This window comes from Hippopotamus amphibius, chromosome 7 (genome assembly GCF_030028045.1).
Source record: "Hippopotamus amphibius kiboko isolate mHipAmp2 chromosome 7, mHipAmp2.hap2, whole genome shotgun sequence".
NCBI classification, from domain to species: domain Eukaryota; kingdom Metazoa; phylum Chordata; class Mammalia; order Artiodactyla; family Hippopotamidae; genus Hippopotamus; species Hippopotamus amphibius.
Genome location: NC_080192.1, coordinates 111,168,484 through 111,195,770, shown reverse-complemented (window position 1 = coordinate 111,195,770; position 27,287 = coordinate 111,168,484). Strand labels below are relative to the sequence as shown.

The 27,287-nt window shown below is 49.5% G+C and overlaps 1 protein-coding gene across 1 annotated transcript in view; it reads left to right on the top strand.

Annotated features, from left to right (window-relative positions):
* The window catches only part of PRKCE (protein kinase C epsilon), a 515,835-nt gene extending 488,784 nt beyond the window's left edge, over positions 1–27,051 (top strand). Inside the window, exons 14-15 of the mRNA XM_057740938.1 lie at positions 423–569; positions 23,731–27,051. Coding sequence (XP_057596921.1) covers positions 423–569; positions 23,731–23,877 — 294 coding nt within the window. The 3' untranslated portion in view covers positions 23,878–27,051. The remainder of the gene's footprint in view (positions 1–422; positions 570–23,730) is intronic.
* Positions 27,052–27,287: the final 236 nt, after the last annotated feature.

The following is a 27,287-nucleotide window of genomic DNA, read 5'->3' as shown; positions in this document are numbered from 1 at the left end:
TCTCCCTGATGAGGAAACTTGAGCATCTGCGGGGAAATCAGAGGGTTGGAAAGAGTCTTGAGTTCCTAATCCTGACTTGATACCTTGCTGACTGTTTGACCTTGGCCAAGTTAATTAACTTCTCTGTGCCTCAGCTACCTCACTTATAAAGTAGGGATCATGATAGTCCCTCAGAGGGTCACGTTGGATGAAACGAGTCAATGCCTGTATGTGTACTACTGTGTGCAGAACGGTGGCTGATGCATAGTAAGTTTTATGTAAGAATTAAAGAGCACCCTGAGAGGCGAAACCCCCCAAAATATAGGCATCTTGGCTTGGGAGGCGATGCCGGAGATGCTGTCATGGCCGAGCTCCACCTTTCCCTGCATCCTGTGCCTGCCAGGCCTTGGTCACCGACTCTGTCTCTGTCCTCATCCCCGCAGTTCATGACCAAGAACCCCCACAAGCGCCTGGGCTGTGTGGCAGCGCAGAACGGCGAGGACGCCATCAAGCAGCACCCGTTCTTCAAGGAGATCGACTGGCTGCTCCTGGAGCAGAAGAAAATCAAGCCGCCCTTCAAACCTCGAATTGTAAGTAGGCCCCGAGTGCACTCCACAGCGAGGGCGGGCCTGGTCCCCGCATGCAGAGAGAGGGTCTGGGCACATGTTACAGCCAAGATGACCAGGGCAGGAGGTTGCCGAGAGGCTCCATAAAAGAGAGCCCCGTCAGCCCTGGGAGTTTACTGTCAGAAATACATAATCAGCCCTGGGAGTTTACTGTCAGAAGTACATAACCCATAGCTGTGACGAGGGTGATTACTCATAAAGGACACAGAAGAACCTTTTGTACTTTAATCAGATTTCATGTATCTCGATCAAAAATTGTGGATGATACTGGTTTTCCGTGTGTGGTAGCGATATAGGTTTCTTTATACAGAAGCTTTTTTTTAATGAGTCAATTTAAAGAAAAAGATTAGGTAAGTAATTGTCTCATTCATTCTGTGGAGCTAGCACAGAGCGTGAAGCTGAGACTCAGAGATGAGCATTTGAGGAGGACTGTCCCCAGGGCGGCTCGAGGGGGCTGGCTCTGTAAGATGTGTGTCTTTAGGCCGCATCTCTGCCCTCTCTGGTCCTCTCTTCCTTCTGCCTTCTCTCCAGCCTCAGCACACACTTATTCCAGGTTCTTGGGCCTGTTGTGACCACGCCAAGTCAGAGGAGGGTGCAATAAATGGTGTTTGAAGCTCAGAGGTTGGAAAGAGGAATAGGGCTGTGGAGTCAAGGCTTAGCTCAGAGGCTGTGTCACGGCAGTCACCTTCTGCCGGAAGGGGAGCAGGCCGGCAGTGCTCTCCTTAAAGTTAGAGAGACAGTGGATGTGCGTGTGTGTGTGTGTGTGTGTGTGCGTGCGCGGGCATGTGCAGGTGTGTGCGTGTGTGCGTGCAGATGTATGCGTGTGTGAGAGGGGAAATGCTCAGTGCTGCTGGATCCTAGCCCAGGGAGGCAGTCATTTAGACTGAAACTTTGGGTAGCCAGCCAGCTAGCGTCCTGGGAGTGAAGGGGGGTGTGTAACGTAGGAAGTTACAGGGCAGAGCCCCAGGGTGCTGGGCTGGGGTCTCGGACAGGGAAGACCTGAGATTATCCAGTCAGCCCTCAGTCACCCCATGTTCTCTCAGAGGACCCCTCCTCTCTCACTTCCAAGTACGGAGAAGACCCTCCTGTGCTTTGGGAATCATCAGAGAGGAAATCCACTATATTCCAGGATGTTTCCTGGGGGGACGATGGGTGAGAGTGCTGGGATTCTCAGAAATGTTTCACACCGGGGGTAACTCAGCTGAAGGGGGTGGTCCAGGCCTCAGCCAGACCAGAGCACGGCGGATGGACGGTGCCTGGACACTCAGTCCTGTCGCCATTCCTTGCTTGCTTCCTTCTTGGGTGCTTCAGAATTTAGCTTGGAACAGGCTAAATTCAGGTTTACCTTCTTTCTTTGTTAGCATCACCCACAGTTCTGGGGCCTGTCGTGCTGAGCCCATCCTGTGGGTTCGGAACAGGGCTCACCGCACGTGCCAGCCTGTCTGAAGACTGCCCTGCCCCATCCCTAGGGTCTCTGCAGGTGGTCTTTAAGGATGAGATGAGCTGGCAAGCTTCCCCAGACAAAGTGAGGGGAAGCAGGAGACCAGAGGCTAGGCAGAGGAGGAGAAACTGAAGGCTCAGATCTATGGATGAAATGTTATTTTAGGTTCACTTGAACTTAGTCAACCCAAACAAAATTGGGAAGTAGAGCTGAGGAAGGAATCCAGGCCCAACAAGCAGGAACCTGGGACGAGAGCAGGGACTGACTGGCCCGTGCAGGTCTGCAAGATGACTTGAACTCCAATCTAGACACCAGGCCAACAAAAGGACTTGACACTAGCCTTGTTGGGGGAAGGCGGGACGGCGGGGACTGGAGGAGCAGCTTTCTCCTGGGGATTCAGCCCAGAGGGGACAAGTCCCAGGGGACCATTAGCAAAGGGTGTGGAGGGAAGAGGGGCCCTGGGGGGGGCAGAGGCAGGCAGGGAGTCTTTGCTGAGAGGTCATGTGGAAGCAGGGAGTTCGGGAAGCTCTCTGTGACAAAAGGCGCAAGGAAGCTTTAGAGGATGGATTCACAGAGAAGAGTCTCTTACTGGGGTAGAATAGTGACAGATCATCGCTCAGATCCAGTGGAGGTGATTGCTCTGAGATGCCCGAAGCCCCGCAAAGCTCTGGTCTCCAGGAGCTCTTCCCAAAGCCCTAGCAATGCCAGGGGCCCCTCACTGAGGCTTCCACCTTCCAGTCTGAACTCTGAGCCCAGTGAAAATGCACACCTGAGCAGAGTGACACTGTGAGCGGTCCCTGGCTTCCTTGGAGTGAGGGGAGGGCAGGAAGGACAGGTGTGAGGTTTCTGTGGGCCTGCGGGATGGGAATGGAACCAGAAAGAGGAAGGGGGAGGAGTGAAGCGTGAACCAGGAGGCTGAGCACGTGATCCAGTCCACTAGCCATTGAGCTGCCCCTGGCCAGGGGTGCCGATGCTCCTGTGGGCAGGGGGGTGACGGCCCCCCAGGAACCAGCAGCAGAAGCCCATCCTGGGGGTCAGGTGGGACTGCCCCTCTATCTGGAGCACAAGGGCCCTGTGCTTCCCTTCCCAGGGCCTCTCAAGGGCCCCCAGCCTGGGACTGGAGGGCAGGACTCTGCTTGCTTCCATTGCTGAGGAGCTCAAGTAGGCTTCCAGGGGCCATCCAGGAGCTCCCACCAAGTTCACAACTGTCTTAGCGTTCCTAGAGACTGAGTTCATCATTGCCTTGGAAATCTTTCTCTGTGCGTGTTCCTGCTCGTCCCCCTCTCCCCACCAGGCCTCCAGAGGCATCCTCGACACTGTTGGTGGTCAGGGGAGAGGGTGTTTATTTGGTTGGTTTGAATTCAGTTTGGAGGAGAGAATTAGAACATCCAAAGGAAGGATAAAAAGGGAAACTTTGTGTGTATGTGTGTATACAAGAGGTGTTTTTGATCACATTTGGAGCTAAGTAATGTTGATCCTTGCTGAGTTCTCAGCTATAGGTCGTTCAAGATATATTCAAGTTGTTTAGTTCTCTGATCACAATTATATCCTTGGGACTAGAGATTTCTCTCCAGAGAAAAGAAAGGAATAGTCTTCATCTAGTTAGCAAGTTGGAAAGGTGTTCCAAATCTGTCCCTTAATTGAAAACTCTTTTCTGAAAAATGTTAACGGCACCACCATGCGTCATCTGTGGGCTTGTGTAGAACAGAAACAAATTCTGAGTTGAATTAAAGCCCACTGCAGTGACGGCCATACTGTATTTCTCACTTTTAAGAGCCCTGTAAGACCAGTATGAAAACTCACACAGGCGTTTATAAGCCATCACCCCCTCTAACCATCTCAGGATTCACCCTGGGGATGTGGGGGCCTACCTGGCTCAGATGCCAGGGTGAGCAGGGCTCTGTGCTCCCAAAGCAGGGTCAGCCTCACCCACAGGCAGAGTAGATGGCCACATACAAGAGGTCATTGGAAAGACACCGGGAAGCTGAGGTGTGTCCCCACAGAAGTCATCTTCTGTTCACAGGACAGGGAGTTCCAACACAGGACAGGCTTCCCATGGGCTTCAGGTGTCACATAACTTGAGGACACATCAGATGCCTTCCAAGGAGAGCAGCAGAAGACAGGTTTCGACAGAGGGAGGAAGGAAACCTGGTTTGGAGCCTGACATCGGGGACGAGCGGCCGAGATGGTGGGTCACAGGCAGCCAGGGACAGTGTGAGTTTCTCAAATCTTAGGGACAGGCTCCGAGTCCGAGGAAAGCCACTGTGGGGGGGAGGGGGGGGACAGGCCGATGAGCAGTCTTCTCCAGGCGTGCACCTTGGTGGTGGCTTGGGGAAGACACTGGGCGTGTGTTTCACAGCAGGGAAAGTGAAGCCCAGCTTCCCCTGTATCGTCAGGCTGAAGATCCCCAGGGCATTGGCTCAAGGGCCTGGGGCTCATGTGGGGACACTGGGGCTCCTCTGTCTTGGGCGAGCTCCACCTGCCCCCATCCATGCCCCGCTGATGCCATGCCAGGGTGCCACCCGTCCCCAGCATCCTGCTGAAAGCTGCTCTCTGCTCCTCAGCTGGCCCTACTGAATCTGAGCACCCTGGGGGGCACCCTGCCTGTCTGATTCAGGAGGGAATTGGTTTTGTCTGGTTGTGGGTGCTGGGGGGAGACTGGGTGAGGTCATGTCATCCAGCCTAGGAGTTATGAAGGGACAAGATGTCGTGGCCTGTTTCCCAGAGCGCCTGACCTTTCCCACTCCCCTGCCCAGACGGAGCCCGTGCAAGCCTGTGTTCTGCCCAGGTTGGCTCAGCTGGAAGCTGGGGCCCCTGGATCACCCCCACAGGGGCTGAGGACAATGGCAGGAGAACAGCTCCCAGGCCTGGTTTCCATCCCCTCCGCAGGAAGCCTCGCCCCTCGAAAGATATCACCCTGGAGATTGTCCAGATTCGTAGCTGGAATTTGGCCTCTGGGCAGGTTCCATCACATGCTTCGATTGGCTGCCGTCCGCTCCAGGCCTTTGCCTTCTTGAGATGTTTGCTGAGCTGAGATGTCTGCTCCCTGGCGCCTGAGCCTCCCTGTCTAACCCCTGCCCTGACGCACCAGCTGTCAGTACTCCACTGGGTTTCCTGCCTTCAGGTTTTCACCCTTTTGCACGAACCGCCCCCCAGGACATTTTTCAGTGGCCTTTGCTTTTGCGTGGAGATTTCCTTCTCATCTTTCCTCCCAGCCATCTTATCTTGTATATTATCTTCCTCCTCCACTTTCCTTTTTATGCTCCTCCCATCCACCCTTTATCCACCCACGTGCTCAACTGATGTTGCACAAGCCATGTGCCATCAACACCAGACCGGAAACTTGGTGCCGTCGTGCACTCGGTTCAGTTTTCTGGGGTGGTTTGCTTCAGGGCAAGGGCATGTGGCAGTGGGCAGGTGAGGGAATAAAAAAGCCAGCGAGGCTGGATCCATGGCCTTTGATGCTGAAAAAGTCTTCAGGCACAGAATTCGCTGGTCTATCCCACTGGGGATTTGGCTCCAAGATGGTGGCATCATTTGCTGCAATTAAAAGTAGCCCATTTAGCTTTTGTGCTGCTGGTGGGCTTGCCTTCCTCAGGGGCCGTAGCGGGTAGAAGTGATGTGTTTGGTGTGGCTAAAGGGCATCACCCGACCTTGTAGATCTTGGAGGTGTTTTGCTCACTCTTAGCTGCGCTCTTGCACACGCCTCCTCCCAAAAGCATTAGGCTCCGAGATGATGGCTCCCAGGGCTTCAGCACTGGAGTGGGGGAAGCCAGCGTTGGAGGGAGAGCTCGGCCTCCTCAGCAGCCTAGCTGTCCTCAGTGCGAGCCAGAAACAATGAGGGAAATGCTGGCCAAGTAAACTTCTCTTTGTGTACGTGTTCTCTCTTTTCAAGTTTGCGTCAGTGTGAATGTCCCTCTTTAAGGTAAGGCCTCCAGAGTGGGGAGTCTCTTCAGGTAGGTGAGCCCTCAGGCCCGGTGACATGGAGGCCCCTTTCAACCTCATGATCTGTTCCATCCAGCCATCCACACTGCATGGCGGGACCCCCAAGGGAGGCCTTTCCTGCATGCTCCTGCATGACTGGGCTGTGCTGAGAGAAAACTGGGAAGTGGGCCTGAGACCCTCACACCCTCACCAACTCAGCGGCTGGAGGAAGAGCCCTGCTGAACAGGCAGCCCCTTCCCCTAAAGCCAGCCCACTGGCCCAGGGACCTCCTGAAAGCGTGAACCGTGAAGACAGCGCCCCAGGGACCATGAGAGGCTGTCCTCATCGTCCACCTGGCAGAGCAGGAATGGAGCCCAGTCAGTCCCTGCAGACATGTGAGGACATCCTGCTGGCCTGTGCCCATGCCAGAGTGAGAGCCCTTAGCCTCCAAGGAGATGCAGGGTCCCTTCAAGAGTCAGGATGCTGGCCCGGGGCTGGAAGGTATGGGAAAAGTCCAGGAACCTGTTTAGTTGGCCCAGGTGGTGGCATGGTATAGTGGACAGGGCACTGGCTGTCGTCCCAGAGAGCCTTGGGTGGGAATAAAATTGCTGTCACAGGATAGCCTTGCAAACCTGGGAATTCACTTCGAGCTTCCTAGAGCCCCGACCTCTTCTGTAAAATGGGGTTGAGAATACCGCTCACAGAATTACTACAGGATTGGCTTACAGACCTCAGATGCTTTGTGTACTACGAATTCTCAATAAATTTTAGTTCCTCTCTCTCCATTCACCACCCCCAACCCAGCCTGTTAAAGCCCCTCTCCTCTTATCACAAGACTCCAAGTATCGAGAGTTAAGGATTGCAGGAGGTGGTGTAATATTTGGAGGCTAGGATGCGGAATCAGATGCAGCCAGGTTCCAACTGGGGCTGTAGGATCTTGGGAAAGTTATCTCATGTCTCTGAGCCTCAGTTTGCTCATCTGTAGAATGGGGATGATAAAATCTACCACACTGGATTGCTGTGAGGAGGGGAAAAAACTAATGATGTGAAATGACAGGACTTACACACAGTGACTGCCAGGGATGGTGCTGATGGAGACAGTGGGAGTCTAAGCTGAGGGCGGCGGGTCTGGACAATATTTCTTTTCCAAAGGGGTGGAGGAGGGGCCAGGAGTTCAGATGAGGCAGGGAGCCCTGCGCTCAGTGGAGCAGCCATCCATCACAGGGCAGAAAGGCGTCTGAAGACTAGCAGAGAATACAGTTCGGACTCTGCCGGAGAGCCTCCTGGGGCTTAATTCTGACACAGCCACTGGTCTGAGCTGGGGGAGGACTAGAAAGGAAGCGCTGCAAGACACGGACTCACCACAGATGCCAATATTCCCAGCCCTTTGCCCCTTGGAATACCCCCAAGGTCCCCCACCTTTTATTCTGTGAACTTGCTCACCAGCTTTACTACTGCTGCCTTTGGTCTCAGCAGTGTTTTTGCTGAACACGGCTGTGTGACTCTCAGTGCCCCAGCCCTGAAATGGTAGCAGTCACAGCTTCCCAAGAGCTCCTAAGCTAAACAGCCTCAGTGAGGCGTCTTTGACTCTGCATAAGAGATTTCTCCTTCGGAGAATTCTGACTGCAGGAGCATCCCTCTGGCCGGGGACTGGAGGGCCCACCTATGCATCACTTTGGTCCACCCAGCCCCCTACCCCAGGGGAGGAATTTGAGCCCTAAGCTGGACATTTCCATATGCTCCAAAGTTTTTATTTATGACTTAAGAGCTGTTAGGTTGGGGTTCGCCTTCGTGGATTCACCAAACTAGTGTATATTGAATTTAATATCCCCGCCCCATGAGCACTTAAGGTAACACACACACCCTACCTGGGAGCCTGGGGCCTACTAGGCTGTGCCTGATTGAAAGAGGGGAGAGCAGGAGCCATCAGAGAAGGTTCTCAAGAGTTGCTGGATCTTGGCAGAGAAAGCCAGGAAGGGTTAGGAAGAGAGAACTACATGGGAAAAGACATGAAAGGGAGAAGGGAAAGTCAGGATTCAGGTCAGCTCTTCTTAATGGGTATTTAGTGAGCATATGCTCTGTGCCTTCTGGGAAGCCCTGGAGGGGAAGGTAAACACAGAAGAAAAGAATCCCCAACGAACACAAACACATTCACATCACCGTGTGACGTGAGGAGCTTAGATGGCAGGAGGAGATACTGAACACGAAATACTTGAGGAATACCAGGTGATGGGAGAAAATCAAGGATTTGACTTTGGGAGGGGTCTTGAGGTTTGCCCGTTGAGGTTAGAGGACCGAGCAGGAGAGAGGGCACAAAGGAGACGACCTCCCCAGTCAGGCCTCTGTGGGTCACAGAAGCCACTTCCCACCAGAGGTCTTACAGAAGGTCTTGTCTGGGGGGCCCACGTAGCTGGATGAGCAGCGCCCTCCTGCCTCTTTCTGCAAAGAAGGCTACAGGGTGGTCCTGCAGCCAGGGGTGGGGGCGCAGCGGTCAGAGGCGGGATAACGTGCATCAAAGTAAAAGCAGAAAGAACCTCAGGCTTTTCCCACAGAGGGGCTCCATCCTCCAGCCCTCAACCCAGCATTTGTTCTTTGAAGGGTACAGGCACCAAGGGACATTTTGCAAGCTAACAGGGTTCCCCCATCTGCACCAGCCTCCAAGTTCAGGACCTTGAATCTCCAGGGCTGCATCTGTCATAGTGGAGAGAAGCTCTTGGAAACCCAGTGCTGTATCTCCCCATTGTTTGAGCTGGGATAGGGGATGATGACAGAATTGGATGTGGCCTGAACTTGATGCTCAGCATTATTCTAGAGTTCCAGGGTCTAGCAAACACACATTGGGCTTGTGAAGGTTCATTAAGGTTGTACATCAACCTCAGTCTCTTCAAACTGAGAAGGCCTGGCTCCTGGGCCTGCATCTTTTCGAGCCTGCATGTTGTTCAGACTCCTCCTTTCTGGGACCTGCTCCACCCCCAAAGGGGTTTTCTTGAGCACAGAGCTTGGATGTCAGTGGAGTATTTCAGGTGTGTGAGCCCAGCTAGGTGTGGAAGAGGGTTTAAAATGACGGGGACAGTGAAATACGATCATTACCTGAAGTAGGGAGATGGGCAGATAAGCCTGGAGTGGGAATTGTCAGCTGAGGTGACTTGGAAAATAAACCAGACCTTGACTGGGGGCTTCAGCCACTCCTTCCTTCTCCCCGTAAGCCGCTGGCACCTGCACTAGTGTTGGAAACAATGGGAGAGGTGGTCCTCCCGGGGAGGTGTGGCGGATTCAGGCTACAGGTACCCATGTACCTGGGATGTGGGTGTTCCACTGAATGATTCAGAATACCGTCACCCCGAAACAGGAGGTGCCAGAACTCAGCCCCCACCCCGTATCACAGGCAGTGAACTAAGGGGAAAACACTGTACGGGGCAGGGTCCAGGTCCCTGCTGGGAGAGTCTGTGAGACCCTGAGCAAGGCACTGAATCTCTCTGCTCCTTTCCTGTAAAGTGAGGGACTTACGTGGTCCCTAAGATCTCTCCCAGCCCCAGCCACTCCATGTAAACATGTTCCGTGGGGGCAGGGGTGTGTGTGGGTTTTAAATCAACTTTATTATAATAACATTTACAGAGCCGAAAAGTAACCTGTTTCAAGTGTCCATTTTGCTGCATTTTGACAAATGGATGCACCCATGTCACCAGCAGCACATGAATGTCTAGAGCATCCCTCTACCCAAGCAGCTCCCAGCTGCCTTTGCCCCCAACAGCTCCTGATCTACTTTCTGTCCCTGGACAGGAGATTTCTCTTTTCCTAGCGTTTCACGTATATGGAATCATGTCATAAGTACTCTTTTGTGTCTGACTTCTTTCACTCAGCATCGTGTGTTTGATATTTATGTTTTTAACTTTTTATAATGGAAAATTTCAAGCATGTACAACAGTAGTGAGAAAAGAAGACTCTTCATGTGCCCATCACCCAACCGCAGCGATTAGCAAGCTCTGGTTAATGCGTTAGGGGAGGGATGTGTTTCTGTTTTGCTCACAGCTGTGTCCTCAGCAGAAACTCTTGGCACATAGTAGTGATTCATATATCTATGTGGAGTGAATGAATGAATTCTGTAGATCTACAGTGTTTTTCCAGAGAATGTTTCTCATTTAATTCCATCTCTCAATTCTCTTCTCACCTTTTATGGTCCAAGATCTATTCCAGTATATGCCTGGGAATTTGGGGTGATAAGATCCTGCATTAGGAAATCTGAAATTGTTGAATGGTAAGAGAAGGTGGGTGACCTCATCTTGACTTGAGAGGCACCTATTAGAGTGTTTACAGTTCCCATTTCAAAGCCAGTAGGCAGAGCAATAATAAATCCCAGGCCAAGAGAGCTTGATCTCCATCCAGGACATCTTCATAAATATGGGGTGGGGGGGGGGGAGGATCAGAGCTTTTGCCAGGACCTGGTTGGAAAGTTTCTTCTTTGAGTACCAAAAAGTGCCCCTAGAGTAGCTAAACTCAACAGCTGTCAACAATGACACTGCTTTGAAAAGTCGATGATAAATGAAAAAGGCACCCTCACCTGCGGTTAGAGGCAGAGCAGGGCTGGCTTTGCCGCTGTGTGTCTGCCCACTTTCAGCAGGAGCAGCCGTGGGTCCTGCCGCTGCACGTCCCACCGCGTGGGGCCAGCTCACTGCAGAGCCTGGCACGGGGGCTCGGGCCGCAGGCAGGCTCTGGCAGGCAGGTGCTGTCTCCTCCTGAGGCTTTTTATTCCTGGGTATCGACATTGTATTTTCTACACAGTTTCAGTTCCAGACACCCCTTCTGGGTATCCCTTTACCCTACTTCCAGGTCTACCCATCAGTGGGTTGTAAAATCAATTTCGTGGGTCAGGTGCAGAAAAGATTTTTAATGAAGACTAGGATATGGTAGAATTGGGTAGAGAAGAAAAGAAAAAAGAAAAGGGAAAAAAAGAGAACAAAGTAGAGAGACTAGACCCCAGACTGCATCACATATGGTAAGGGTAAAGTATAGCGAGTTGCATCTTTTCTTGGGGACGGTGGAATGAGGTGATGGCCACCAGGTCATATATAAAGTGTATTTCTTGCTCTCGGTCTTAATGAAGAATTTTGAAGGGCTGTGTTCCTCATTACCCCTCATGTCTAAGAAATGACCCCAAAGGGCCTAGTGGGAATGGAGGCCTCATGCATGGTGAAGGACACAGGGCAGAAGGCAGTTGTTTGCTTGTTGGCTGGTTGGCTGGTTGGTTGGTTTGTAACGCAGCAACTACACTATTGGTGGAAGCCAGCGACTGGCCACCTGGGCTGGGCTCAACACGTCAGCCCTTTTGCACAGGTGACCACATTGACGCCTGTCAGCAGGAGGCAGGACGGCACATGCCAGGGACACGGCCTGGGATCAGAACAGGCTGCATCCAATCCTGGCTTCACCCCGGGCGGGCCCACCTTGGGCAAGCTGCTTGCTAGTCTTTACAGTGGGGGTTGGGGTAGCCATGAGGTTAAGTGAAACGGGCAGGTAAGCTTTATAACATGGCCTAGAAAAGTCTCCATCCCTGAGCTTTATTATGTCATCCACATGGAGGGACGGAGCCTTGCCAAGCACTGTGCCAATGCTGGGAATACGTGACAGACACCCAAGCAGAGCCTCCAGCCTGTGGAGGAGACAGTTACCAAACAAGTCATTTTTTAACCCCAGTTATAAAGAGGGCCAGGAACGAGAGACACAGGGTGGTCACGGTATGTGGGGGGGACCAGCCTGGGCTGGGGCTGGTTCTCCAGGAAGGGGCATTTCTTTCCCACATAGCAGTTGCAGATCCTTCTCGTTACCAGCAGAATGGAGGCCTCATGGCCTTAGGAACAGTTTCTGAGCTCCTTTGCACCATTTGAGAGGGAAATGGACACTCGTTTCTTCTCATGTCTTGTCTTGGAGGGGGGCGGGCTCCCCTGTATGAGAAGAGCCCTTGCTCTGGGCCATCACCTGGGGACTCAGCAGGGTCCACGTCGTTAAGGCCCGCCTGTGAGCTGGGTACCACTAGTGACAGAAGATGCAGGTAGCCTGACTCACTGCAAGATGCTGCCTACCTTGCCAGGGAACCAAGGTTCTTGGGGCACTTGGAGACACCTCTAGGCCATTTAAAACTCTAAACTGAATGTCATCAAGCACTGTACAGACAATGAGGACATGTCCCTCAACCACACAGCCCAAAATGAATCTTGGCTGAAATGTATGCTTTATACTTTTGTTACCAAGTTTTAAAGGTAAATATTCACAGCCAAAGGTGTGCCCATGTGTGGACATGGGCAGGCCTGGGAGGGTATCAGGAGGCAGGTGTCAGCACCACCCTTCAGAACTGCCCAGAAATGTCTCCTTCCCTAAAAGGAGTGAGGAAACGCTGTGTCTGTGAGGCTAAAGCTATGAGACGAGTGGTTCCACCTGCTCTTGAAAGAGCCTTAGCTACATAGCCTGTGTCCAGGGGACTTTTCCCAACTGTTTGCATAGGGACCCTTCACCCTTCCCACAGAGCACCACACAGGCCACAGGCAATGCCCCACGTTGGGGCCTCCGTGCCACGGGGGACTTGAGCAAAAGGGGGCGTTTCCGGCCCTGAGACTGCTTCTCAGGGCTTTCTCCTCTCTCTGGATCCCTCACAGAGAGCTATTGTACCACAGAGAATTTCAGGCCTTGTATGAGGGGAAGCTTTAAATCTGTGGTTCCTAACTTAGCAGTGAAGTCGCCACCCCTTCCAGAGCTTGCTACAGTGAATGCTCTCCAGGAAAACCCAAACGTGCCTGTACACACAACACGCAGGACTGGATTTTACGAGGTTCACGGACGCCCTGAAGTCCCTTCTCTCGTTCAGGGGCTGGCAAACTGCTGGCCCGCGGGCCAGATCCAACCCACTGCCTCTTTCTGTGCAGCCCTCAGACTGAGAATGGGTTTTACATTTTTCTTCAGTGGTTGAGGAAGAATGTTTGGTGACACTTAACCATTAGAAGAAGTTTGAATGTCCGTGTCCATAGATAGAGTGTGACTGGGACGCAGCCACGCCCGGTCACGGCCACCTTGTCTGGGGCTGGTTCTGCGCCACGCGGCAGAGGGGAGTGGTGGTGACAGAGCCCCCGTGGCCCACACAGCCTAAAATATGTACTCACTGGCCCTTCACAGAAAACGAGCCACTCATGGCTGTAGGAGTGGGAACCCAGGTCAAGAAGTCTTGCTTGAAATACTTTACTTTTACTTAAAATGATTGAGCCATAGAATGTACAGGTAGAAGCAGCTTTGAAAAATCACTTCAACAAGCTCCCCACTTTATCAAGGACCACACTCCCTGCTTTTGTGGGAGCAGGGGATATAGGGAGTTGTGTCTTGGGTTCCCCTTTCAAGCTTCTGTAGGTTTCTAAACTGGCCCTGCCTTCCAAATGAGCCTTCAGGTAGCTGCCCCAAAGTTTTGTTTGAAAAGCACAACAAGTGTTCCAAGTTTGGTAACAACTTCTTTATAACAGGGATACCCGCCCTCCCCTGTAAAGGAGCTCCCAAAGGGCTGAGTCTACACACCCCTCTAAACCACTGATTTATCGACAAATTGTAGTTGGCCGAACTCCTTTCACCACTGAAATATTTGCTAGATGTGAGGGAGGAGGTTAGTGGTAGCTCATACGAGTTTCCAAAGCAACTCTTCAAATGGAATTTGTAAAAACGTGGATTTTTTATAGTCTGGCAAACAATAACGAGGAGACAAGGAGAGAGGGGAAATGGTAGAATTCCACTGAACAGTGGACTTGACAGAATTCAGCTGTAGTTGATTGTTCCAAATGCCTGTTGGTCTGAGGGACTTTGTCCATTTAAAAAATATATTTATATATGCAGACTGCCTCAGGAGTGAAGCAGCTCTCCCTCAGATGTGGTTTAGACAAGACGGAGGACCAGATTGTGGGGAAGGGGGGCATTCGACCTGAGGCTTGGGTGGCTCCTCATCTCTGTATGTCAGCAGCAGAGACCAGCACACTGCCATGATTCTCTCCTGTGGAACACGGAATGGCCAGGAACCAAGTGGTTTCCCATTTTTAAATGCCATGAAGCGAATCATTTGTGCTTATAAAGCAAATAAGTCTTGATTTTCTTTTCCCCTAAAAGGTGAAAACAGCTTTAGAGGTCACAAATTGGAGGACCATGCAACCCATTCAGCCAGGCTATTTTTTAATTGAATTTGTTGGCAAAAATTAGGAGATCTAACATGAAAATGTATCTGGAGCATTTGTTGGGAATTCAGAAGACCTGGGAACCCTGGGTCTGTGTTTCTGGAGGCAGCATCAGCTGGTAAGGCATGTACTACCTACTTTGCCCCCAACTCTGCAGCTCCCTGTGGACACACACACACTCACACACACCCCCGCTCATTACAGAGAAAAGGAGAAATGATGTCATAGCCAGCATTGCTAAAAGTAAAATTCATCTTCTGTCTTCCTTTTTGTTTCTCTTATCTTGCTTTATTCCAGAAAGTTTAAAGATAGCCCACCAGGATATATAAAGCACATACTGTAAATGTAATGGCAGTGAAAATGAGGAAAGACAAACAAGGGTAGGAAGGCAGTAAAAGGATCAGGCATGTCCTTTTGGGTGGGTCACACTTCTGGCTCTTGGCTTTTGAAAGAAGACTGGTTAGTTCTTGTATTTGGAGTGCGTAGGAGATGAAAGCGCACAGATTGCCCTGGTGAAACAATGATTATTCTGTGAACTGAGATCAAGGATCATCCCAAAGACAATGCTGTCTGTTCTAACCATACTGTTGTGATCAGTATTGACACAGAAGCAATACTAATAATTTACGTTTACTCTGCTGTGTACTGCTCTCACCACTTAAATGTATTATTTCACTGAATCCTGATAACAAGTATATGGGGAAGACTGCTACTATCCGCATTTTACAGATGAGGAAACTAAGGAACAAGAGAGACTGCATGACTTCCCCAAGGCCACAGAGTTTAGCATCCATGCTAAACCACTAGGCTACGTGGCCTCTCAGAGGGCAACATCTAAAGAAACCAGTGTGGTTTGCCCGTGAGCTCTTGGGTGTCCTGATTTTATAAAGACCAATATAAAATAACTAAGGAATGGCATGAAATTGAGAAGGAATGCCAGTGTATCATGTGACCTTGAGGTGAAGCTGAATCCAGAACAATTAGCCCCTAAATAGGCTTTCAGACAACAAAAAGGCTTTTTGAAACTACTAAGAAAAAGAAGGAAGAAAGAGATCCACTTCTCCTTTAAACAGAGCCACTGAACCAGGCTGCACATCAGAATCATTCATGGAGCTTTAAAAAAAAAAAAAAAAAAAGAGGCCTGGGCCCCATCCCTGGACATTCCCATTCACAAGGTGTGGGTTGAGGCCCAGGTGTCCATACAGATGCAGGCTTGTTTCAGATGCACAGGCAGGATGGAGAACCACTATCTGAAAACAATGACACATAACAAGGCAGTTATTTTGCCTCTAACTTTTCCCCAAAGAGAAATATCTTCCAAGTACAAAGATTAGGGCAAAAACCACTCTTGGGTGAACTGAAACCCAAGAGAAGTGAATTAATGAATTCTATCTAATGAAGTCACCTGGGAGCTATTACTCACCCAGGCCAGATCCTGGAGCAGTTATACTGAATCTCTGGGGTGGGTATAGCATCACTCTCCTTTAAAGTTCCCTGGTGGATCTGTTGTATAGCTGAGGTTGAAAGCCACTGCTGTAAACACAGGTGAGTTATCTCTCAGGTTAGCGAAGAGTCAGCCATGCCCGCTATTTGCTTATTTGGATTTGATGGGATAGAGCAGTGGTACCAAATGATGGGAGATGAACAAACAGTCTCCCAGGATTCAAAAAGAGGGAAAATGAGGTTTGGGATACTCTGAGATGGATGTGATTAAAGGAAGTTTCTAGAAGGTTTTATGAAAAGATAGTTTGTGGACACTTACGGGAAAATGGTAATCACTTGGAGCCAATTAACTTCATTTCTAGACTAATAGAGAAATGCTGCAGCCATTGTGTATCTTTATTCCAACAAAACAATTGAAAGTCTTTGATATCATCCTCCTAAACAAGATGGAAAAAGTGACCATGGCTGGTTGATTCACAATGGATTTAACAACCATACCTCCAAAGTGTGCTGGTGGGACCGGGTATGTCAGCTTTGCAAGAGGGCTGTTTGTAGCAGGCAGGTCAAACAGCTCTGAGCCTGAACTTAGCTTATACAATATTTTTATATGCATCTTGATAGAGAGATGGGAGGCATGCCGATCAAATTTTAGGATGACAGAAAGCTGAAGGATATGGCAGATAAGATGGATGACAGAATTAAAATGACATTCATATAGTACTTTAGAGTTTACACGAGGTTTACTTACATGCTCTCATGCACTCCTCAGCAAGCTAGGTAGATTTATTATCCCCACTTTCTTAGTAAATAAACTGAGATTCAGAGAGGTAAATTACAGAATCATTATTTATGGCAATCTTGACAACCTAGAAATAAGCACCACCATAAGAAGAAATCGAGGTTAAATGTCAGGGGTTACATTTGGATGCAAAAAATCCATTTCAGAAGATTGGGGTTTGTATTAGTTTCCTAGGACTACCATAAAGTACCACACACTGGGTGGCTTACAACAATAGAAACGTATTGTCTCACAGGTCTGGATGCAGATGTCTTTGATCAAGGTGCCTGCAGAGCCATGCTCTCCCCGAAACCTGTAGGGGAAGGAGTCCTTCCTTGCCTTTTTCAGCTTCTGGTGACGCCAGATGTCCCTTGGTTTATGGCAGTGTCACTCCACTCTACATATGTGTCCTCCCTGTGTCTCTTTATCAGGTCCTCCCCCTGTGCATGTCTGTCTCTCCGTGCAAATTTCCCCTTCATATAAGGACACCAGTTATGCTGGATTAGGCCCCACCCCGATGACCTCATCTTAATTGGACTACATCTGCAAAGACCTTATTTCCAAATAAGGCTGAGGTGCTGGTGGTTAGGATTTCAACATCGCTTTTGGGGGAGACAGAGTTCAACCCATAACAAGGTTAAATTGGGTTGATAAAACTGTAGGAGCGTCACTGTTTTATCACAGTTACTTCAGAAATGATAACACATTGATACTGTCTTAGACATTGGTTTAATTTGAGAGTTTCCACCAAGTAGAGGGTCATGCCGCTGCCCTTGGCATTGCTCAGACCATGGAGTCAGGAATCAAGGCGTCAGTTCTGGTCACCACATTCTAAGAAGGAAATGAATTAAAAAATGGTAGAGCACCACCATGGCGAGATAGGTGCTGTGGAAGTTTCCACTGGCAACCTAGACAAACCCACTATGTGTCTTGCTCTGTTTTCTGTAAGGAAAATCCAAAAGTATGATCAGTTCTTGGTTAACAACATTTTAAAAGGGGGGAAAGGGATAGAAGAATATGTTGAGAGAAATTTCTAGGCAAATGATAGTTAACTTGAATTCCAACCCTCATTTTTGTCAGGCAAGACACATTCCTTATTTCACTCAGCTTCACAGGTGAACATGTGTGTATAAACATATGCACATATACTCTGTCAATATATGGGTATGATGAATATACGTGTATATGTAAAGATCCAGTTAATGGATGTTGAGCAAACATTCTGATTACTTAAATTCTCTCTTTTTCTTTGAGGATATTTAAAAGAGGAACGTAGAGCTGAGATAAGAATACTGACATTTCAAAGCTGGGAGGAATTTTGTGTTTGACTGTTGCAGTGAATACAAGGGTTTTGAGCAAATGAATATTAAGGGATTGCTGTGTGCCCTGCTTTGCAGGAGGCACCTTGAGGGATATGAGAGGAAAATGTGACACACATAAAAACACTAGAAAGAGGGAGCAAATGCATGTTCCAGGAAGTGCCATGGCAACTGGAGGGGAGGGTGAGATGGAGGGAGGCTGGAGTCAAGGAGACTCAAGAGGGAGCTGGAACCTGAGAGCTGGATTTTTGGAGACCACGTGGAGACAGCACGTCTCTCCAGAAACAGCATGTCTCCGCAGTTCTGGTCACACTCATGGGGCCGAGGACCCCAGCTTGCAGTCAGTCTGCTGCCCTTGCTGTCACACCAGGCAAAGAAGAAGAGGTGGTTCGGGACCAGCACAGTGACTACAGCCCTGTGCCCCGGCCTGTAGGACCAGGGAGCTTTCTCAGTGCTTTAGAACAAAGTCGTCTGTTGACCTCTCGTAATCAGTTGAAGACAGGAGCAGAAATGGCTGGCTCCTCTGAAAGCTTGTGTTTATGACTTCAGTTCAGTGAGGGCTGTGAAAGAATTGCGCCAGCCAGACAGGAAGCGCGCATTCGGGCAGCCTGCCCGTGTCCGCGCTGGGGTCCAAACGCTGCCACAGCTGGCTGAGCCTCTAGGCCTCGGTGGCCTCAGGGTGGTTTAAAAGCCAGGTCCTCTGCCTTTGCCTCTCAAATGCAATTTCTCAGAAGGATCTGGAGTGGCATATGACTCTGTTTCCGCAAGTTCTACCTCACGGCCGTGCTGCAGACGCCGGAAGTGTGCCCTTCCGCCAGGGTCAGCCCCAGACCTCTCAGATCCAAGACCTTACTTCCGAAGGAAGCCAAAGAGAAGAGGAATGTTGTTGTCCCCTGACACCAACCACAAATACCCACCATGTCCCTAAACTTCTCATAGCCCGCCTGTCTTGATGGAATTTGCCCAAACCCTGGTTCATCTTGTTTCTTTCTCAGACCAACAGGCAAGGAACCCTAGTGGCCCAGGCTGACCTGTGGGGAGAGGAAACCCCATTAACCAGGCCTAAGCCCGCCTGTTTCTCAGGGCCCCACGGGGTTGCCATGGGTTGGCGTGGCCCATGCCAGGCCCTTCATGAGTCAGACCCCAGCCTTCTCCAAACAAAAACACCCTCTGGCACAAGAGTGCCACATGTCCTGAACCCAGATCACTTCAGTGGTTCTAGATAAAGCAGCAGCAAGAGACACGTATTCAATTATTTTTTCCCTCAGATACGTATTGAGTGCTCCCTGTGTACCAGGCAGCGTGCCAGTCTGGGCATGGAATGGTGCGTCCAACCCAGGCCCTGCCCCCACGAGCTCACAGATTAGCTGCAGGAAGCAGCCAGGGTGGTGAGTGCTGTGATGAGAGTTAGGAGAGATGATAGAACCCCCATAGGAGACCTGGAGGGACAGGGAAGGCTTCCTGAAGACAGGGCATCTGAGCCATGATGGGAAAGGTGAGCAGGAGTCATCTCGGTGATGCACGGGGCAGAAGGCAAGGAGGGGAGAGGGTGCTCCCGGCAGAGGACTCGCTGAGCAAAGGCTCAGAAGCAGGAGGAAGACAGTGAGTCCAGAGGACTTCATGGTTCCACAGAGCCCAGGAGACGAAGGTGGGCAAGTGAGCAGGGATGAGATCCCAAAGGGACTTAGAAGTGGGTAAGAACCTGGGACTTTTTCCTAGAGCCTAAGGCACCATTGGAAGAATCTCAGAGGCTGGAGGAAGCACAGGGATGTTCAGGCAAGCCCTTGCTCAGCACTAGTTCGGGATCTGAGAGCATACAGAGCTCTGTGAGCTCAGGCCCTGCCCTCCCAAAGCTCACGGCACCCATGGGCAGATCACACGGGCTGCGCTGGGGATCACAGCCGTGCTGAGTGTGAGGTGTGCCCACGGCACACGGTGCTAAGACTCAGAGGCAGGGTAAGAACTCACATTTATTGGGTGCCCCTTGTGTGTTGGGGTCTGCACTGAGGCATCTCACATCTGGCATCTCATTTAGCCCTCACAGTAATCTGTAAGGCATCTGTGACCACCTCCATTTTACAGATGAAAAGACCAGGGCTCAAAGAGTTTACCTTCACAGTGTCGTCTAACCAGGAATAGGATGGTACCAGAATGGGGGCGTCAGCCAGTGCTCTTTCTCCTCCTCCATGCAGCCTTCCCTCCGTGTGGGTCAGAGGATGTGGGAAGGGCTTCATGGAAGAGAGAAGGTGTGAAGAGTTAGAAGGCTGTTCCCTGTGTCCCAGTGTCACCTCTCAGGCTGTGCAGTGGCGGCTAAGAGTCAGGCATGTAGACACTAGGGGAGGCATATGGGATGACTAAAGGTCCAGGTAAACAGGGAGTGTCTCTGGGAATTTGCCCTTCAGAGTCTTGGAGTTGAGTCTCGTGCCTGCTCTGTCAGGGAGACAGCAGCTTTCCAAAGAGTAGAATCAGTGAGTAAAAGACATAACCCCCAGTCCTCTCTAAATTTGAGGATGCTATGCTGCCTATATGCTATTAATAGGGGATGGGATTTCTCAGAGATACTAGCTTTGGAAAACTCCCCAGGCCTCTAAAGTTAATTAATAGTCAGGAAGTGTTAGTTATTTGAATGGGGAATGAGTAACTGACATGCATCTAAGATGTCTCCAAGGGAGATAGGGCCTGGGCCCTGTTGCACAGGGGTGCGTGAGTCAAGTGTGTTCTCCTGTAGAACTCTTGAAGGATGACACACTCACTCCAGTGCCACAGATGATTCTGGGACCCCTGCAAAGCCCAGAGCTGAGCTAGATTGCTCCCCAAGCCAGCCCGCCACGGAGCTAGAGGCCCTCTGGGAATGAGGTGCCTAGCTGTGTTGACTGAGCCTGGTTCCCGGGTACGCAGTCGGCAAGTTGGGACATTCAGACATCCTGTGGAATCTAGCTCTGTCACTATGCTCAGCCAACCTCAGAAAATGAAACCAGTTTCCATGACTAATGGACACAAATGATTGAAAGGTGAAGCACAAGTAGGTGAACAGGGGAGCCAGTGCCAGAGCGTTTACAGAATTCCCGAGGTTCTCTATGTGCTGGCTCCCCTCCCCCATTAATGACAAGTGAGAGGGAGCCAGGAAGGAGGTGGTCCTGCCCCTGAAAGTACCGGGGCATAGCCCACCATTGGTGTTGTTACAAACTGAGTTTCCTTCCTGCCCTATTCCATGCCAGTCTTCTTCACCAACTCCCACCCCTCCTGCCCCTGGTCCCCCCTTTCCTTCTGCCCGCACTGAGGATGTCCCTTGTTCACCTTCTGGGATGATACTCAGTGCTTCCCAAGTCTTGAAGTCTTGCTGCCTGCCGCCTTCTCCCCATCCTCCTCCTCCCCAAGCACCACAGGTCCATACTCTATAACCCCTCTTCCATCAAAGTGAACCCATCCCTCCTTTGATAGAGATCTTCAGAAGAGGCGTCACCACAACTTTTCCCCAGGCGCCTGCCCTCCCATCTCCCACATGCGTCACTTGGGGATGGGCTTTGTGGTTCTCCTCTGAAGTCCCTTTCCATGCAGGGCCCCCCTTTTTCTCTTGCTCTGTACACACTGGAGATGGAGAACGTGTCATCCTCTTGCCTGGGGCCAGCCCTCCTGTTGCAACGACTAAGCCACTCCTCCGTTTTCCCATCTCAAGGGGCAGCACACACGTCCTGCTGCTGTACGTCCTGTTTCCTTCCCCCCAGGCTTTTCTGCATCCCCCTTCTGTCTCCTCTTCAAGGTCTCTTAGACCTACTAACCTATACGGTTCAAGGCCAGAGAGAAGATGCCAAGCAGGACTGATGGGTGCTGAAAGAGGGGAAAGATTAGCTCATCTCTGCTTTGCGCTGTCCATCTGATTCGGATCGCAATCTGGGACAATTTGAAAGCAGACTTCCCTGCGAAGCTCACCTCACCACGTCACCGCTCTCTCCCTGATCCACAGCCCTCTCCCACTGTGCTGGCTTACTGGCAAGCCTTTCTGGCTTTGCTTCAGCCTAGCGGTTTGACCTAAATGTCTCCTGTTCGAGTTTGACCCTTGCCATGTCTTCCCACGTTCTCCAGTACCCAACTTTGCAGACATTCTACACCATGAGAGGCCTCATGCTGAGAGCTGAATTTGAGTCTGGCTCTGCTCTGAACTCATGGGATGACTCTGGGCAAGTCACCAAACCTCTGTGAGCCACCGTTTCCACATCTGTAAAATCAGAATAATAACACGTGCCTCTTCCAAGGATCAATGAGCAAATGAACGTGAAGATGTTCTGTAAACTGTAAGGCAGCACTTCCCAAACCGTGCTATGCAGAACTTTGCCCCCAGGAGGGATATTAAGAGCGATTCGGCGGGGGGGTGGGGGGGGAGGAAAAAAAAGTTTTATGTCACGTTTGAGGAAGTCTGGCCTTAATTACATCAACCATATTTCTTGACTCTAGGGCATCCCAGAGGCTTTCATTTGCTGACATGCATGACGAACCTCCCAGAGCAGGGTACAAAATATGGCTTTGTCTCAAGACCACTTTTTGCATAGACTGTCACTAACCTTTTAGGTTACTGATTTCTGTAGAACATAGCATATATCGATAACATTTCTCCTACAAATAATAATGCTAATCTTTGCACAAGAGTTATTCCATCATCCAAGGTACTAATCCTGGATAATGTTAATTAATCGGTGTCTGAAAAAGTATTGCCGGAGCTCCTTCAATCTTCTTGGCATTGTGCTGTGGACGGTGGGGGACAGGAGACCTGGTACTGAAGATCTCTCAGTCAGGCTCCACCCTTATTTCCCACCATGCCCACGCTGGACTCTGTCTCAGACAGCTTGGCCAGCCCATTGTCCTGTGTATACATCTTTTGTGTTCCTGCCCCCCCGCCTTTGTCCCATCTTTCTCTCTGCCAAGGTGCCTTCCTCCCATCTCTACTTACATGATTGTAACTCATGTCTCAGCCAGGCCCTGATTACTCCATGGAAGTTTTTCCAATGATTGCAGTGTATTTTAGACAGGAAAACTGACTCCCAATTCAGCAGTGAACCCCCAGAGGCAGAGAGCATCACTCATACTTCCTGATTTACTCCAAAACCCAGGTTTTGTTTGATTGCTGCCCTCCACCCTCCACAGACCACGAGCCTGATTTTGGCAACTTGAACTTCCAACTGGGTATGGGTCCTTCTGAGCTGGGGAGTCAGCGGGGGGGCTTGCTGATATATTCACTCATGCAGTAGATGCTTAGTTCAGGAGACTGCTAGGAACCTCAGTTTGAGTCAACAAGGTTTTTGCCTTTAAGGAGCTCATGGTCAGGAAAAAAGCATTAAAAATTCACTGCAAGTCAGCGTCTTGAGTATAATAATAGAAATAATGTGGGAGCACAAAATAGCAGGTGAGGATCAAGACAGGCTTCCCAGAAGATGGTCCCACCCCACCCCATACATCTTCCTACTTATAGAGAAGATGACATCTGAAGCACATGTGGCAACGTGAAGGGGGTCTACCTTTATGGAAGAAAGAACACTGGAGACCTTGTGGGAGGGGGATTCAAGTTCATTCCTTGGATCACAGGAAGGGAGGTCTCAATGGAGCCAGAGGGTTTGGTCAGATGCTGGAAGGGGGAGTGTCCGGAACACACACACACACACACACACACACACACACACACACACACACACACACACACACACACACACACACACACACACACACACACACTCTCACTCACACACGCTCCACCCCTACACACAGTCTATGGGAATCCCACTTCCCTGCTTTTCCATCATACCTCTCACACCTTCTTCCTTCTCATCTGGACTCATTCTTCCTCTCCAAGTCCTCTGTCACCTCCTGGTCCTGGGGCCATTCATAGTTACCTCATTGGAACAGCTCGATGTCTGCTCTCAGTAGCTAGAGATCTGCTTTGGCGAGAGGCTGGTCAGCGCGATGCCCACTCCGTGCGGGGGGCCCTGGGAGGAAGGTCAGCCTGGAGTCAGTGCTTTCTCTTATCTTCCCACAGAAAACCAAAAGAGACGTCAATAATTTTGACCAAGACTTTACCCGGGAAGAGCCGGTACTCACGCTCGTGGATGAAGCGATTGTGAAGCAGATCAACCAGGAGGAATTCAAAGGCTTCTCCTACTTTGGTGAAGACCTGATGCCCTGAGAAGCCGCTCCAGGTGGAGTTTGGTGATGCTGCAAGCAGGGGCGCCAGGAAGATGCCTATTTTCCCGTCGGCCGGTCTTGAACTACTTCTCCCCGGAGCCCCAGTCCCTTGTCCACCCTCTATTTATTGCATTCCCTCGCCCTGGGCCAGCTCCTCCCACCTCCCACCTGGAGACCAGAAGGCACTCTTGGTTCTTGTCTCACCAGGAATGCAGAATCGTACAGGGTCAGCAGTTCGCTGGACCCACTGCTGCGTCTGGTCTGTTGACAAGCCTGGCTTCACTCCTCGGGGGCTTCTGGCAGGGAAGCAACTTCAGGTCTTTTACTGAAAAGGAAAGGAAAAAAAAAAAAAAGCAAGACTCTGGCTCTGCTTTTGGACATAGAGTCCTGACAACTCTTGCTTCTCATCCCTCCAGTCCCCCCACCTGCCACCCTCTGCCCTTCTACCCAGAAGAAGAGACTGGTGCTTCTTCAGCCCAGGGGTGGGCGCCCTCAAGGCATGCCCAGGAAGGAGAGAGGCTGAGAGATGCCTGGGTTGGCTCCCTGTGTTGGTTTGCTCTGGAATGGCTAATTCTCACTTGCTTTGGTTTTAGCTTTGGGGCATGCCAGAGTTGTGTAAGCATGTATCTCATGGAAGAAACCGTTCTCCATAGAAAAATTTGATTTTGAACTCTATTAACATTTGAAAAATAGATTATCAAATTTGCTTTCTAATTGGCCAAAAGGTATAAATTCCAGTGTTAATACAGGTAGATATTAAAGGGCTAACATACAATGAGAAAATCATCGTCCAAGGTTTATGGTGTTAGTGCTTTAGTGGCACATGGGGGCTCTGTGAATTGAGAGAGAAGGAAACTGGTAGTGCTCTTCATTATTCAAGTTCTGCCTGAACTCCAGGGCCACCGCAGAGGTGGCCAAGACCCTGGGGTTCTAGGCAAATTCAGCTCCCAAATTCTCTTTCCAGTTTCGTCCCAAGTCCCCAGCACCAACTCTATTTATTTTCTGCAGCAGTGTGTGATTTTGCGCACTTCTACCAAATGGTAGTACTACTGTGTTGTGGTTTTTGAACATTAAATGTGTAAAGTTAAATATGAAATATCTGCTTTTGGAACAAGCAGAATGAGGCTAAACATGGGTTATGTAGAAGGTATTGGAAGATTGAAGAGCAACTTATTTGAAAGCTGACAGGGTGGCAAGATGCACTCGGAGTTTTGTTTCTGTGTGACATGCAATAGCAACTCATGTGGACACTATTTAATGGATGTGACATTACCTCCTGTAGATATGCTAACAGTGTTACATTCTTTGATTTCCAAGGATTCTCTGTGGCTTTGTGTATATGTTTCCCTGAGGTCATTTGACTATCTATTTTACTGAACTGATTTAGCAGGGAATGGAATCCATTCCAACTGTTGCACGTGGATTTCCCAGCTGCCCCTAAATATATATACTTGTGAGTGGCAAAGTGGCACTAATGAAGCTTTTTGCCTTTTGTACATTGAGGTTTTTGTATATAGTGTTTGCTGCAAGGCCTGTGGAATTAATTCATTGAATTTAGAGGTATCAACTGCTGCATGTTCAGGCATATTATAAAACTTTAGTCTATGAAAGAATAATTATAATAATGTCCAGGTGCAATACTCTGTAAGTGTATTGGTTCAAGTTACCGAGAGATAAGATGTGTTTCCTTCTTTCTCTGTTTTCCTTTGGGGGAGTGGGGGGAGGGGTGTTCTTTGTATCATTTATTTCATTTTGGTTTATTTTAAAAGATGTAAACATATATTAAGCTATATTAAATCTCACATATAGTTCTCCTGCGCTCTATTATGCCCTGATAGAGATGGGGAAGAGAAAGGAATGTTCTGGATGGTGGTTTCAAAGTTTGGACAGTGACTAGCTCGAGCCCATTAGAGAGCTGGTGTCCCTGTTTGTATCTGGCTAGTCGCGTAGCCATGGTTACTAGTGATGACATTCAGTTCTCTCTTGTTTTGATTTTTTAAAAACTCAGGTGTAATTATTATCTGTTCTTATGGTAACTTCAAATATTATGCTATATCAATTTGTGTGTTTGGCATACCAGTGAAGAGGTGAAGAACAGTAGATTACTTTAATTTATCTTCGGTAACTTGACGTACTGGGGAGAGACTATCTTCTGGAGTTGAGGACAAGCACAGAAACATCTTCATGGTGGCATCATCTCATTTTTTAGGAAGACATGACAATACTGCCCATCTTGCTCCTGCACCACTACTGCTCTCTGTTTTCTCCTCTGCTTCCTTCACGCTGATGAACTCTGAATGGCCAAGCCAGCTCTAACTGTAATGCCAGCCGGCCTTGTCCAAGGTATTCCCAGGTCAGCAGGGGTTGGGCCCTTCCTACAGGACAACTGGCATTTTTGTCAGGAAGTCAAATAATAATACATTCCACCAGGCAACTCCAGGCAGCCACTCAGCGGGTTGCCTGACCCAGAGACACCCCCTTCCAGCCCCCAAAGATGGGCTGGCTGGGATGCCTCTTGCTCGGGGCTGGAGCTCATCAAGTTCTCACGCAGGCAGATTCAAATCCCATGTAGTCTATAGAATAAAGCTTGCGTGTTCCTTGAGTAGTCATTGTTTCATTTTAGTTTTCACAAGAGTTTGGAAGCGGACACACTGTTTCATTTCTGCCAATTCTTTCAAATATTTCCAGCTCATTCACTCACTCTTTTTTTTTTTTTAAGAAAAAAAAAGGGGGGGGGGTAGGGTGTGGGGAATGCAAAAACAATGCCAAAAAAATATATGAAGGATAGCTGTTCTCTTCTGTTCTCTCATTATGGACTCTGTGAAGTGGAAACATTTTTTTCCTCCAAAGGTGAAAAAACAATGCATTCTTCCTTTAAAAAAAAAAAAAAGGAAAAAAAAGGTTAAAAAATTACCTCTTTTTAAATTATGTGCAAAATAATTCTGGCTAAATATAAAATGTATTCAATTTTAGGGATTCTTTTTTTTTTTTTTTTTTTTGTATTGTGATGCTTTATTTGTACATTTTTTTTTTCCTTTCTGGATGTAATTTTAATCTCTTGCCATTCATTAGTGTTATTTCATTGTAAACATTATTGTGCCAAATGTACTGTATTCAAAAGGATGTGAATGTGTATTGTTTCAGAACCTAATAAATACAATGACGTTCAATCTTATTTCTCAGTCCCAGTGAGCATTTTTATCTCCTCGGTGAATGTTGAGGTGGTGCGAATGAAGCTTATTGCCTTTTGGACATTAGGATTCCAAATTCCCAAACCTGGATGTGGTTTCAGCTTTCTCTTATCCTTTGAAGATGCACAAAGGATGCAAATGACCATATTTGCATGCTCCTCTTGCCCACCCCTGCCTGCCTCTGTGCTTCAGGGACTGCCAACCAGAGGCCCGGAGGGGG